The 14908-nt window shown below is 38.1% G+C and overlaps 1 protein-coding gene across 1 annotated transcript in view; it reads right to left on the reverse strand.

The window, feature by feature from the left end:
- LOC136015959 (regulating synaptic membrane exocytosis protein 1-like) overlaps positions 1-14908 on the reverse strand; it is a 231854-nt gene that overhangs the window by 55917 nt on the left and 161029 nt on the right. The window contains exons 5-7 of the mRNA XM_065682610.1: positions 4767-4834; positions 3933-4043; positions 1884-1983 (exon numbers count right to left, since the gene is read on the reverse strand). Coding sequence (XP_065538682.1) covers positions 1884-1983; positions 3933-4043; positions 4767-4834 — 279 coding nt within the window. The remainder of the gene's footprint in view (positions 1-1883; positions 1984-3932; positions 4044-4766; positions 4835-14908) is intronic.

The following is a 14908-nucleotide window of genomic DNA, read 5'->3' on the forward strand; positions in this document are numbered from 1 at the left end:
TCTCAACCTGCTGGCCACAATCCTGCTAATACAGACTTGTACATGATTGCTGTTTGCTGCAAGGGTGTTTTGGTGACTCATGTTCAACTTACTGTCCTGCAGCATCTCCAGATGCTTTTCTGAAAAGCTGTTTTCTAGCTGACTGGCTCCTAGTGCTTACTGTTGCACTGGGCTATTCTGTTCCTGATGCAAGGCTTCATGTTTGCCTTTGTTAAAATTTATAAGGTTTGTACAATTACTCAAGAATTTATCAACTAGCCAAATTTTGAGGTTTCTCATAAGGACAGAAATTAAAAAAAGCTTTGACTTAAAAAACAATCTAGACCACTGATTAGAAATGTAGTATTTCAGCCCAAACAGCTCAAGATTAGTGGAGAGAAACTTATTCTCTTTAATTACAATCTGCATTGAAAATCTATAAAGAACTATAATAATTGGTGTTACTAACCCCATCAATATTTATTTGATAAAAAATAGTATCAAATGACAAAACAAAGAAGGATATTTTTAGAGACTGATCATCTTTTCTACTTCTTTATTACTACTATTTGCTTCATGCAATTAGCCTAAATTCATACAAGTTGTCATTGGAGCGTCTGGATTCCTAAGCAAGCACTACATAGAACTTTGTTTTTTTAAGAGAACACTTGGAAAGTAGTTGCTTAGAGTCATGGTAAAAATATAAACTGCTAATAAATAACTTTGAAAAGCAGCTGTTGTGCATAGTTCTTGTTTCATTTAAGAGCTTGAAAAGGGGTAACAGCACAGCCACTTATTTGTAAGTGCAATACAGACATCATACAAATGAAATATTTTAAGATCATTTTCTTTGGTTGTTTACCATTTTTATTTGTAACAATTCACACTCACAGAAGTACTAATAAGGTCCATTGCGTACACAGTACATTACCACTCTAGTGACACTATAGTGCAAGTAAAGCAACTCTAGTGAACTTTGTTTGCCATAATAAAACAGTTTAAAAAACCCCTTTGCACTGGTTCTATAGAGTATAATTGTCCTGGGTTCAGCAGTAGCAGTCAGTTTTTCTCCTTCTTAGTAGCTGGTGCAGCACTGTGTTTTGACTTTCAGCCTGGGAACAGAGCTGATAACACTGATGTTTTCAGTTGTTGCTAAGTAATGTTTACTCTGACCAAGGACTTTGTGAGTCTCATGCTCTGCCAGGCACAAGGGGAGGCTGGGAGGAAGCAGAGACAGAACACCTGACCAGAACTAGCCAAAGAGGTATTCCATACCACAGCACGTCATGCCCAGGGAGGTAACTGGGAGTTACCTGGAAGGGCACGGGCTCTCTTCGGGAGGGAGTCGAACTCATTCAGCTGTAGTATTGTATTCTCTTCCCTTGTTATTTTCTTTTATCATTATTATCATTGGCCGTAGCAGCAGTGGTTTGTGTTATACCTTAGTTACTGGGCTGTTCTTATCTCAACCTGTGGGAGTTACATTCTCTTGATTCTCCTCCCCATCCCTCTGGGAGCGGGGCGGGGGGAAGGAAAAAAGAGGGAGAAAAGGCGGGGGGGGGGGGGGGGGGGAAGTGAGTGAACAAGCTGTGTGGCTCAGTTTAAACCACGACAATAACAAACAGCTCCTGAGCCAGCAAGCAAAAATTTACTAGTCACACTCAGTCCTGACACCAGCACTTATCAGGATTGTCTTGCATTTTGCTCATAAATCAAGCAATTGAAGTCAATAACAAATCAGGAATGTAAACAACTGTGGCATTCCATAACAACATTTAAGTATTATCCTGTATTTAAAAATAATGATCACATCACATGACCAATGTTGATATAAATCAGCAGTTGCATTCCAAAGACATAATTAAAAGGCAATATATTTTATATTATGTGACTGATTGATTTACCTGCTCTGAGATGCCCCACCACATCAGCCAAGCTACCTTTCTTCACTTTGGTAATGAAGGCACCGAGTCGTCCTAATTCTGTCATTTTTCCTCCTACAACCTGGTTGATCACAAATTCGTGAGTTTCCAAGCCACAAAACTGACATCATATCAAGCATAAACATATAAACACATCTGTTTTCAAATTAAGTTTGAAATTAAACCTGAAATATGCATAAGCGTATCTATTGTCCATCTGGGTTTCACAGAGGCTTAAAGATGAAGTTAGATACAAAAAGGCCAGATCTACTTGAACAGAAGACAAGACACAAAATGAATAAAATTGGGGCCATTCAGCCTGAAGAAGAGAAGGCTGTGTGGAGATCTCATAGCAGACCTTCAGTATCTGAAGGGGGCCTACAAGGATGCTGGAGAGGGACTCTTCATCAGCGACTGTAATCACAGGGCAAGGGGTAATGGGTTCAAAGTTAAACAGGGGAAGATATAAGGTTAGATATAAGGAAGAAATTCTTTACTGTGAGGTTGGTGAGGCACTGGAATGCATTGCCCAGAGATGTGGTAGATGCTCCATCCCTGGCGGTGATCAAGGCCAGGCTGGACAGAGCCTTGGGCAACCTGGTCTAGTGGAAGGTGTCCCTGCCTGTGGCAGGGGGTTAGAACTAGATGATCCTAAGGTCCTTTCCAACCCAAACCATTCTATGATTCTATGAAATTGATATTCCTTTTAATGTTTGACTAATCAATCTTATGCAGATTGCTAAATATCAAAATTTGTTGCAGAAAGAATGTTTCTTACTAAATAAACACAAAGATGCACTTTTTTTGCAAATAGTCTGTCAAGTGCTTAAGTTTAAATTGCAAGAGCACATCCAAATAAGACTTGAAAAGAAGTTCATTTCCTACTAGGACCAAACTTTTTTCTCACCTATTAAAAAACAAATAAAATTGCTTACTGCCTGCAAGAAGCAGCCTTTGTGCTACAGACTACTGGATATTTAGTAGGCTGAAGCTGTTCTCAACTTCTGTATTCCCATGCCACACTATCTCACTTCAAGATAGATAAATGGCTCTTACCCAGGACATGCTCCTGCCAAGATCATAAAGTTCTTTCCTGATTTAATTCCCACCATGATAAGCAGAAGCGACAACCCACATCTCCATCACATGCAAGGGACTCAACTATCGGACAACTCCATAGAAGGAGCCAACGCCCTTGGAATTAGACTCAGTTCTCAGCCAATGGGAATGTTTTATATTTGACATTGTTGCTGTTTTCAGTAGGGAGAGGAAGACACCCAAAGTAAATTCTCTCATCCTTGGAGCATGATGTAGTTAAAAATATGCATGGAGAGAGAAATCCTTGAACTGGCACATTGTAGTCCCCACCACCTCCAGAAGTCACACTCTCTCTACGTGTTCTGGCAAAACAGGGACATGAACCTAAAAGTCCTCTACAGATGACTAATTTAGGGATTTAAATAAAATGAACAGCATTGCCAATGGCTTAATTTTATGGCACCACATTAACTGGAATTACATTTAATACAATCTCTAGTATGCTTTAAGAAGTCTTTTTTGCAAATTTTTGTATAAACGTTTAGTTTCATTCCACAGAATTTCTGTTTCTGAAGAGCTGTGTGGATTTTAAACGCTGACCTTTGCATCTGGATGACATTTATGTATGTGGATTATGAGATTAATTACTTGACTGAAATGCAAACAGTAGAGCTAGAAAAGGCAGGACTCAATTAATACACTGCAATGTGCAATATATGTTTGTGGATAGGAAGTGCATAAACATAGACTTTTTGATCAGAACAGTTCAGCTCCTTTGCAATGAATAAGTGGAAGACTTCATAGAAGGGTTTATATGCATACTCATTACATTTACATTCATAATTTATCTGTATAACTTTCCAAACTTACTAAAACTGAAGAATCTATTTTTATCAAATGACCGTATAATTGGAGAGTCCTCTGATTTAAGATGTCAGACCTCTAGCATAGTGAAGTTTCTTTCATTTACCACATAAACCATGTAATACTTACTTTTAGCCCCAGTAATGCACCTGATTCTTTTGGCATGGTTGTTCTCTTGTTGAGAATAACACGCCCAATTAAGCGATCTCCCTCTTTAGAAGGCTGCCACGTTACGGGATGCTGTTAAAAAAACGAGCAGTGAAATTAAAGTGCAACCATCTTCCTGCATTTAGATACATGTTTATAAACCAATAACATTTCTAGATCATTACGTCACAGTAGACACAAACATCCCTCAGATGTGTTACATATCACACCTAAGGTCTCTATTATTATATCTGTTGGACTCTGACTTCATTAAATATTTATGCCCACTGTAAAAAACCTCAGCACCAAGTCTGCAGGTAGAATTATGATGTTCAAGGTTCAATACAATTAAACATTTAAAACATCCCTTAGGTAATAAAATTAAACTTCTATTTTTAAATTCCATGACCTGGAAAAGTGCACTCATATATTCTGTTCTTTGGCATAATGTATATGTTATTCAGCTCTATCATATGGGTTCAGTATAAATAAAAATGACCCTATCCCACTCCAAGTCAACAGAAAAAGTTACTAATCTCTCCCAGAGCAGCATCACACTCACAGCTGCTTTTGTGGCATGCAGTGAAATCTAGTATCATGTCTAGAAAAGAAGTTAATAGTTTAAATTCAGGAAATTTTACTAGTATATGTTTTGATGAAAATTTCTTCCTGATTTCAATTTTCATGATCCACCAAAACAAATACTCATATAATTTGTACAGAATAATTTTTCACAACAAAATTACTATGCTGAACTGAAATAATCAGCAAACATTTTAATTCACACTTACAAACCTCTTTTTTCCTATTTCTTACCGAACTAATGGGGGATGTCTCCCTGCTGTGCCACGTGGCAGGATCCAGCCAGTAATAATCCAAGTCACCTGGAAGAATATGAATAGAAAGAAATGTGTAATCTCTCAAAAAGAGAAAGACGTATTCAATGATTACTTCTGCAGGCATGAATCTTAACGTGTAATAGTTTGATGAAGCAAATATAAAACCTGCGTTACGATTCAAAATTATCTTATGTAAATTTGAAAATATAGCATAATCATTTAAAACCAAAACCACTTATGAAAGCATTGATTTGGAACTCTGCTTTTTCATGAATGGCACCTCAGAACTGGCTGTGCACTCTGGCTGGTTTTTTACTTTGCCCAGTCATCTTTCAAGAATGGACCCCAATGCATCACATTCACAGCCCTCCTCCTCCCCTTACTTCTGTAACACACACACGGGACTACAGCTAACGATGACACAAGAGAGAATATTCCACAAAATAGGCACTTAGCTATAGTTTAAGACAGAACAGTCAACCACACTCCAGAATCTGCAAAGTAGCTGATCAATACTATGACAATAGGTACCGTACAGACGGAGAGGCACAGGAGCCATTAAAGGGCACCAGGGAAAACAGCCACACAAATAGAGGAAATAGTACCAACAGCAGGCTGCAATCTTCCATTTTGCTTGGCACAAATTTATATGTACATCAAGAATAAACCCGTGAATTACAGTGGTCTGGAAGCCATGAGCCCATCGGGCCAAGGAGAGGAACTGTGGGCTGGCTTTGGGAGAAAAGGCAGCAGAGCATAACACCACAAAGAGTATACTGAATTTATGGAAAGCTAAGGAAACCACAGTTTGACTAAATATATTACAGCTGCAGAAGGCTGAATTGGTAGCAAAAAACTCCCAAGTTCATTGGCAGTTGTCTGTGACAGAGGACTGATGTAACTGTACTTAGAGGAGTAAAAGGATGAGGCAGGAATTGCAAAAGGAAGAATACTGGGCAATGCAACACAGAGCGCAATCTTCTTTCCAAAGAAGAAGGGTGAAGGCGATATTGGGAAGGACACAGGAAAATGATGCAGGCTAAACAGATCAACAGAAGGGTAAAAGTGAGACTGCCAGAGCAGGAAGAAGCCCAAAGGATTTCTGTGGTAACATTAGCTTTAAACAGAATACATATATGAGCTCTGAGCCTTGGTGTTAATTCATCCGTTCGGGCATTGCCATGGTATATTAACAAAAATGCAATAGTGTCATTAGAAAGGAGAACCACAACTCTTTCTAATGCTCTCTTGCAATAACAGTAGTATATAAAAGCTTGATCTGAAACAACCAAGAGATGTTCTTTAAGTTACCTGAAAAAAGTAATTATTCTGCTAATTAGCTAGCAATGCCTTTAAACACGTGAACAAACAAAACCATCATGAAAACAAAATCTAAACTATCACTTCAGAGGTTAGTTTTAGACCCTGAAGTGAACACTGTCACCTTGCAGCAAGGTTTGTATCAATGCCTGCATTTCAGGCATTTTTTCACCCTCACTTGGGCTGAGGACCTTGGCGATTTGAAATTTGTTAGTGGAACAGTTTGATAATACTGGTTTTGAATTCAGAAGCGACTTTCTATTTTTATTTTTCAAGTTTTTAAATTATTATGTTCCAGAGTTAGTTTTCGGTATGGAACAACTCTTCACACGCTTTCCTAACAACATTCTACAGACACTTTAGTGATCATTTAAAAGACACTAGGTAAAAATCCTGCTATATCATTAAAGTCAGTTACTGCTGATACCCTCCTGACTCCTGATATGCCCTAGATCTGCAGAAAACATTTCATTTATTATGTACACTTCAGGCAATACATCTTCACTAACATTTTATAAAAAACATCTCTAGAATGATCACTACTCTTATCAGCACACAGGCATCCAATAGAAGCCCAAATAAAGCACACTTCTAGAAAGAAAAAAAGACATACATTTACATTAAGACTTTAATATTTTTTACTCTCTGCAAGTCTTTAGATGCGGATTATGAAATAAGAGTTGTATCATTCTATAACCCATAAAATCTTTAATAGCTTACCATCTACATAATTATATGCACAAGCTTATTTTTAAACAGCTTATTATTATCATACGCTTAACCACACGAGGCAGTTTGTGGTTGCATTACCCAACTGCTGTTCTGCAATTCTGGAGAGCTTAACTTCATATTTTATTTTTAGCATCGTTCCTTGCACCTTTATAGACTCCAAAATTGCAACAGGAACAACAAATCCATGAACCAGACTGCCACCCCAAGTGCTGGCAGTAAACTGGGACCTGGGGCGCAGAGCTCTCCAATTTTAGCAATGGACTCAATAGTAACACCAAAAAGCAGCTTTCTACTGGGTGAGCTGCCCTGCCACAGGCAAAGCACAACACGTTTTCCCTCCATGTTTCACAACTATTTGCTCAGCAATAGGGAAATGTTCAGGCAGGAATAAATGTCAGCTCCACCATGCAGATGTGCGTGTCCAAGTGCTCAAATCCTTTTTTTGCTCTTGTCGTCCTTATTGCTCCCTGATCAATTTTTGTCCTTTCCCAGCTTCAGCTTCTGGGCCTCAGTTTCTTTGCTGTTCTTCCTCCTGTTTATTGCATATCCTTGAACACTTGATTCATGCCACTAGCATCCTTCCCTACCAAGTTCCTGCAAAGTCCTCTTATGTGTCTTCTGGCTTGGCTAACCTGCTAGTTTTCCCATCCTCACCAACTACCCACCCTTTGATGCTTTTCTTCCCCGTCCATTTTGTTGCCATCATTCATCTGCTGTCTCCTGTTTCTGGCTTTGGTGTCCTTTCTTTATGTTGTATATTTTACTCCCTTCTTCCCCTCACACCCCTTGATACTAATCACCCTCTCCTCCCCACACCTAAACCTTCAGCTTCTGCCCCTTTCACCCTTCCTGTCTGTTCTGCACTTTCAAGCCATCAGCAATGTCCCCTGCAGCCTGCCATGGCTTTTTTGCTTTCTAATCTCAGAAGCTGAGTGCAGGAACTGCACTGTGTTGCTCTGCTGAGCTGCAGCATGGCCATTACGCTGAGAAAGCATAAAGGTAGCTATCGAATTAAAAATCTTGATTGACAGTGATAGGTCTACATGCATGGATTGGGGATAAAAAAAGTCCACATTCTTGAAAAATTACTTCATTTTAAGACTCCTATTAAAATTCAGTCCAACGCAGAGCACCAGCATACAAACTTTTGGGTGAATCTGCAGCTGTAAAAAGGAGCTGACAATGGAAAATGTCAATTAATCTATATTCATAAACACCTATAGAACATGCGAATTAAAACATGAAGGAACAGAACCCTGAACCAAGTTTTAAAAATATTTTATGACAGCAACACTGACAAGAGGGCCTTGACATCTGCAGTTCAGTTCTCTGTTACAGCTATGCTTCAAAAAACCCAATTTCTCCTCGATCATCCTATGTCATTGCTGTTCTTTACTTAATACCTATTTATGCTATTCTTGCACTGTCATACTGACTATTTGTTTAATTACACAAAACAATTTTACTGAACTAGTATTGTAGAGACCCAGGAACCAGTAAACAATATGCAAAAACTTACAATCTCAGAGCACAGTTTAAGAATTTCAGATGTTCTCAAAACATCTGAACCAAAACTCACAACAACCCCCCCCATACACAGCATACTCTCTCCACTCGTAAAAGTCACTAAAAAAACCCAGTAAAATAAGACAAATTTAAAACATTATGGAAAAGAAAAAACAACTTTTCTATGGAGCAAATAGAGGCTTAAATTGATATAGAAATAGAGGCTTAAATTGATATAGATATAGAGGCTTAACTGATATAGAGGCTTAAACTCCTTTTAAACACTTTCTAAACAATACTTTAAAAGTATAAAAATTTAAATATAAGCCCCTTTGAAAATATTATTTTTTACATTACTGATATATTTCTAAAACATATAAAACATATTTCAACTTAGAGCATATTATTAAAAATGTATCTGCAGTTATAATGCACCATTTACTTACGACATATGGAGTGAAACAAGTATATATTTATAGAACCTTTTTTCCTGAGGGAATAATTCAGAAGTTGCATCCTGCCAGCAATTAAATATTTTTCCTATTAACAAGCTGCTGCTCGATTACTTTACTCTTGGACAAAGAGCTATTATCAAAAATCGAATTTCAAGACACAAATGTGTTGAGTTTTTTTCTGTGAAAGTCTTTTGCAGTCTTTGATCAAATTTCAAGATGGGGAATAAAATTCTCCAATTGCTGTCAATTTTATATCTGCAACACACCTGTCTTCAAAATAAAGGGAAAGCAAAATTCACAGCATCAAACCTACATTTTCTCTAAAATACTTCATCTTCAGCAGCACTACCCATACCAAAAGCTAGTGCTGGGATACTGTGGTTTTAAGTGAGATCCTGCAAAGCTGAGAAGTGCTGGAAATGGCAGGCTTGTCTCTTTCGCAAAGCCAAAACAAGCTCAAAAAAGTCCATTATTGTGTATGACTAGCCATGGTGATTTCCAAAGAGTCCTGAATACCGGAGATAAAATACCCCTAGATGTTTCCAGACCCCAAATCCATCCAGGCTGCATTCAGACTGCTATTCAGCAAAGAACGCGCTTCTGGTGGTTTGCTCAAAACCAGACGCACTAGATTTGCAGCAGTTACTTAAGACAAGAAACAGACAGTCTAATGATAAGAGTCAGTCAGCCCATGTTAGGCACTTACTTGAGCCTAACATGTAGCTGCTAACAAAGCAGTTCCATCATGTAACTAGGAAACTTAGCCAATTATTTTCAGAGGTGGCATTTAAAATTATGGTACAAACTGTCTTCCTGTATAGCCAGACTAGATCACTGTAATTAACACACGCAATGGTAATTTATTTGCCTTTGTTGATTTTTAGAGTCAAATATAGCCTGCATTAAACAGACAATAAAGCTTTATCAAAGACGCAGAGCATCCTCTGTTACATCTTCCACAGTGCCCATGAAACTGGATCAGTGACTTACGGAAATGATCACTAGATACCATATACCAAGCTACAGAAAGTTTTAACAAATGTAAAGATACTCCATGTATCAACTTGATTGTCTTCCTCCTTCGTAGCTTGAGTTTTCATGAGTTAGAAGACCACTCAGCATGCTGTTGGTAAATGTGTTCAGCGCACTATTATTGCCAACAAAAACATCTGTCTTGTGATACAGATGTGATAGGTCATATCGTTAAGCAAGAAAGTACTTCTATGCTCAAGAAAAAAAAAGATACTAATCACATTATCATGTCAGAAAACTAGTTCAGTGTATAAACAATGTATGTTTAAATCATTCTAGTCAAACTGCTAACTAACCACATAAAGAGAAAATACATGAGTACCCAGCTTAACAGACAGTCCTAGCATCTAACTGGCAACCAAATAATTCAAAAGCTACCTACTTATTTATACAGAAAGCATCACAAAAATGCTCATTATCTCTTTCCTCTCAAATCAATGCACTTCAGATAGCTACAGTTAAGAACTTAAATCCTTGCAGAATGAGGTCTGTGTTTTACCAGTTATGCAGTTAAAGGGCAGGCTGGCTCATGCAGTATGAGGGAAGAACGCAGCACGTGACTGTGAAGTTTAGGTTTTATTTTGTGCAGAAAACACTAATCGCATTGGGTTTAAATTCCCTGCTGGCACATGTCCTAAAAGCTGAAAGTTAACATTCTTAAGTTCAAATAAAGACTAGTACTCCATATAAGTGACAGCTTATATGTATAATACTCATATTTGGGGTACAGATGTGCCACACATGCCTGTGACCCCAATAGCTGCAAAAGCTGGAGCCAGCCTCTCAGATCATTCGGCTCAATGTAACAAGTTTCTTATCCACATATTTATGCAGCAAAACTTCCATATTTTATAGATCGTGATTTTTTTTTTAATTAATACATTTTACATATACTCACTTTCAGAAGAAAGCACTGCACTTGTGTTCATTGATGGCTTCAGAATTTTTCTCCAAGAATTTTTCTCTAAAGGAATACTTGCAAATGAACTTTCAACACAGAAGCATCTGGGCCCATTTGTACATTTCACAACGTGGACTTCCTACCTGAATCATCTCAGTGTTGTTAGAAAGCTTTATGGATTACTAAAAGCAAAGATTACTAATCTTGCCAACTGAAAACTTGAAGCCAAAAATCACGACCTATCCAGTCAAGTAACAAGCTGATGATTTGTGAATGCTTCTGAAACTTTTAATATGAACACAAGTTCATATTGTGATACGAACTTGTAACAAGGAAGCTATTCTAAGTTTCCTGAACCTCTAGGGAGTGTGCTCATGTGCTCATTTAGTCCCTTCATTCAAACACTGATAGTGTTGAAGAGCTCATTAACCCTTCCCAGCTAGATGCATATTTTTATCTCAGAGACTGTCCAAAATGTTATTCTGAGGATGTGTAAGTCTTATTGTAAGCATGTGAGTCCAAGAATACATGTGCTTTGCAAAGGGATGGCCCTCAGAAAACTCTCTTCAGAAGGTCTTCAGAAAGCATTTCAAGTGTTAAAGAACTTGGAGAGACTCAGAGATGCAAAATACTAAACAACATAAATGAACTCCCATTAATCTGAAAAGTTCTTTTAAAAACTTTATTAAACATTTTCTTGAGGATACCAGAAAACATGGTTCTCAGCATCAAGAACATCAAATCAGCAGGGAAACATTAATTGATTTATTGATACTGTGACATCTAAAGATCATTTAAGAAAACTTTCTTTTTGTCTCAGAGCTAGCTCTGAGAGCTGATTTTGCTGACTTTGATTACTCTCGTGAGTGGAAGCTAATTCTGTAGCTGGAGGGATGGGTGGATGGATGGATGGATGGATGGATGGATGGATGGATGGATGGATGGATGGATGGATGGATGGATGGATGGATGAAGATCTCCTTTATGAAATATAGAGCTTTTTAGAATAAATCTGGTTTTGCTATCTAATTCCAATTCAGTATTGACACTAGCTTGTGTTAGCAGTTTTATCTGAGTTCCTTTTTCATATTATGAACCCTATTTTTGATTTGGCATGATCTCTTGATATTATTTTTGTTCACTGTAGGATGACATTTGCAAACTGTAGAGCAAGTTATCTCAAAAAATGACATGGGTTAGTAATTTTGGAGACACGGATACACAGCTCTCCTGGACACTAAAAGCCTGACCAGCTCTTAATAACTTTTCTGCTTTTCTGAAAGAATTCCCAGCACTTCAAGTATGACATGCTGTGCTTCAGCTACCACAGTTTTTTTTCCTGGTTTTTTTTTTTTTTGGTTTGGTTTGGTTTGGTTTCTCTTTGGGGTTCCGTTTTTGGTTTTGCTTGAGGTTTTTTGGGTTAGGGGGTTGTTTTGTTGGGGGGGGGAAGGGGTTGGTTTGGTTTCATTGCTTTTTACAGAGAGGAGGGAGAAAGTATTTTAAAAAGCCCATATAGGCAAAATACCTGAAAAAGTTTTCAGCTATTTACGTGTGGGCTATGAGGTGCTTTGGGGGTTGGGGTTTTTTTTGTATTTTTGGTGGGGCAAAATGGGAGGGGGGTTGGGGAGGTTACTGGTTGGCTGGTTGCTTGGTTGGTTGGTTGTGGGTTTGTGTTTTCTTCCCTCCATCTTCCCCCAATGGATATTTAAAACCAATTGAGCTGAGTAGGTGTTAATTGCAAACGAAGGTAATATTTTCATTTTGGTCTCTTATGGTATTTTTCCTCTTAAAAAAAAAAAATATTCAGTTGAATATTCTTTATCTTAATATTTGTTAAAGGCTGATTTATGAATGAATTATAATTCAAAAATCAAAGCTGAAAGTAAATTCTCCTCAACCCCCATGGTGCATCTACACTGCCAGAGTACATAGGAATCTTAATAAGGATAAGCAAAACAGTAAAAAGTGTAAGCTTGTGAAAGAGCCTTAGGATACAATGCCCAGTGAGGTATCAGTGGCCTGGTAGCACCCGCTGCAAGAATGGTGATCAAAATGGGCTATGCCCAGGGAGGCATATTTGAAAATACTCTTTCTCCTACTGAGGGGGAAGAAGAAAAGCATTTCTGCTCAGATACAGAAGGAAATTCACAGTGTTTATAAACATCCTCATAGAAACAGCAGCAACTGGGAGCAAGGCTTTTCCTTATCTGCAGGACCACAGGAATGGGAAGGCAGAAAGACAGTAACCCTTTCTGTTGAATGTCATGAACTCAGTCATACAGAGCTGCACAAGTCACTTGAGAAATAGCAGATTATATTTTGTAATCAAATTATGATTTCATTTTAATGAAAATTGAGGGAGAATATTAATCCCAAATATTACAATGAAAATGAAAGTTTGAGAAGGAGAAGAAAAGTTCTTAGGTGTCCCAAACTTCAGAACTGTACAAGAAAGTGCAGCAGATTAAATGGATCATGATTAAAGAGAAAAACACAGCAGTACCATGGTGGGAACCTCTTCCAGAACACCAAATTAGGAAGATTAAAGCCTAGTGAAGGGATTGGGTGTTTTCTGTTTTGTTGTTTGGGGAAGGAGTGGTTAATTGTTTTTATTATAAGTGAATAAACTGTCATCCTTAAAACGGGAATGAAGCTCAGCAGAATTAAAATCCAAAACCTTCCCATAAGAAGAAAACAAAAACCAAAAAAAACAGCAACCCAAAACCAAACCCCACAACAAAACCAAAACACCCCAACTTTAGAGAAAATATGGAAGCAGCCATGACGGCAAAAGGAGTCCAGCAATCACAGAAGCACTTGACTACATAATACCAATATCAGAAGTAGAACCAGGCAAGTACAGAAGAAAAATATGCAGTCAAAGACTGACCAGTCATAAATATTTCATTTGCCAGAAGAAGGTGAACAATCAGCAAGAATTTGCCTATGAGAGAGTAATATCACCCAGTGATAGGGTACCTGGAAGCATACAAGACAAAATTGATGCGAACACCAAAGTATGCAAAAACAATTGAGATCATTCTGCAAATATTTAGTCCTTGGTACTTAGTATCCAGTACCAAGCAGTAAAGACTACCTAGATACAGTACACACTAGGCTGATTCACTTAGTCCTGGAATACTTAAGAGACTCAACTGAAGCTCACTACCAGGAACAATTATTTCCTGAGAATCCAGGGAGTATGGATGAAGTTCCACAAAACTAAGAAAGGGCAAACACAGCACATATCTTCAAAGGACAGGGGAGGCGAAGAGGGACTAGAAATTGTAGTCCAGTTAACTTAGTATCAATTCCTGAAAAAACGCTATAACAAAACAAGTCACCTTCAGGATAGTAAGAGAAGAGACAAGACCTAAAAAAATCCAAAGTGCCAATAATAGCCCGATGTCATTTCCTACCACTGCAGTAACACAGGTTACAGCAGATGTCTAATATCTTGAGTTGAGCAGGACTTTCGTTTATAAGCATGCCACGTTAGAGTCACACCAAAAAAAAAAATCTAAATAAAACCAGCATAAGGTGAAAAAGCTACTTAGAAAAGCATATTCTGAACAGCTAAAATTGGTAACAAAAAACCCCAAACTATTCATTAAGCAGTCTGTCACGTTTGTCTGGGATATAGGAATAGTCAACACTCACATTACCATTCTAGATAATAAAACAGAAACATATTAGATTCGTAGGTAACTTGACTCCAAGGAGAAATGAGTGGCTAGTTACAGGACACCAGGACTGGTCTTCAAAGCTACCCTGACAAACTGAAAATAGGAACTGGAAAAAAAGAAGACTCAGTAAAAGGCAGACAAGGAAATGGCTCCACACTAGGACCAGGATAAACTGGTGTAGAAATAGGGAAAGTCAGTCAACCAGTTAAGGACTAGCTGTGCAGATGATGGGATGGATGTAATCTATCACAGAGGTAATAAGAGAGGATAGCATACAAGTCTTGTTGCTGTCTGCAAACCATCACCCTTGCCCTTGAGGGGTTGGCCAGAGGCCAGGCTCAGGTGCCTTGTCTAAAACCTTTTACCAAAAATCCCCACAGGTCAAACTGATGGAGAACTTAAGGTTTTGATGGTGGTGGTTTTGGGTTTTGATTTTACTCTGCATCATGGCTTGACTTCTGGGCACCTTCACACGTAACCAACACCC

The sequence above is a fragment of the Lathamus discolor genome, chromosome 5, assembly GCF_037157495.1.
Source record: "Lathamus discolor isolate bLatDis1 chromosome 5, bLatDis1.hap1, whole genome shotgun sequence".
Lineage (NCBI taxonomy): Eukaryota > Metazoa > Chordata > Aves > Psittaciformes > Psittacidae > Lathamus > Lathamus discolor.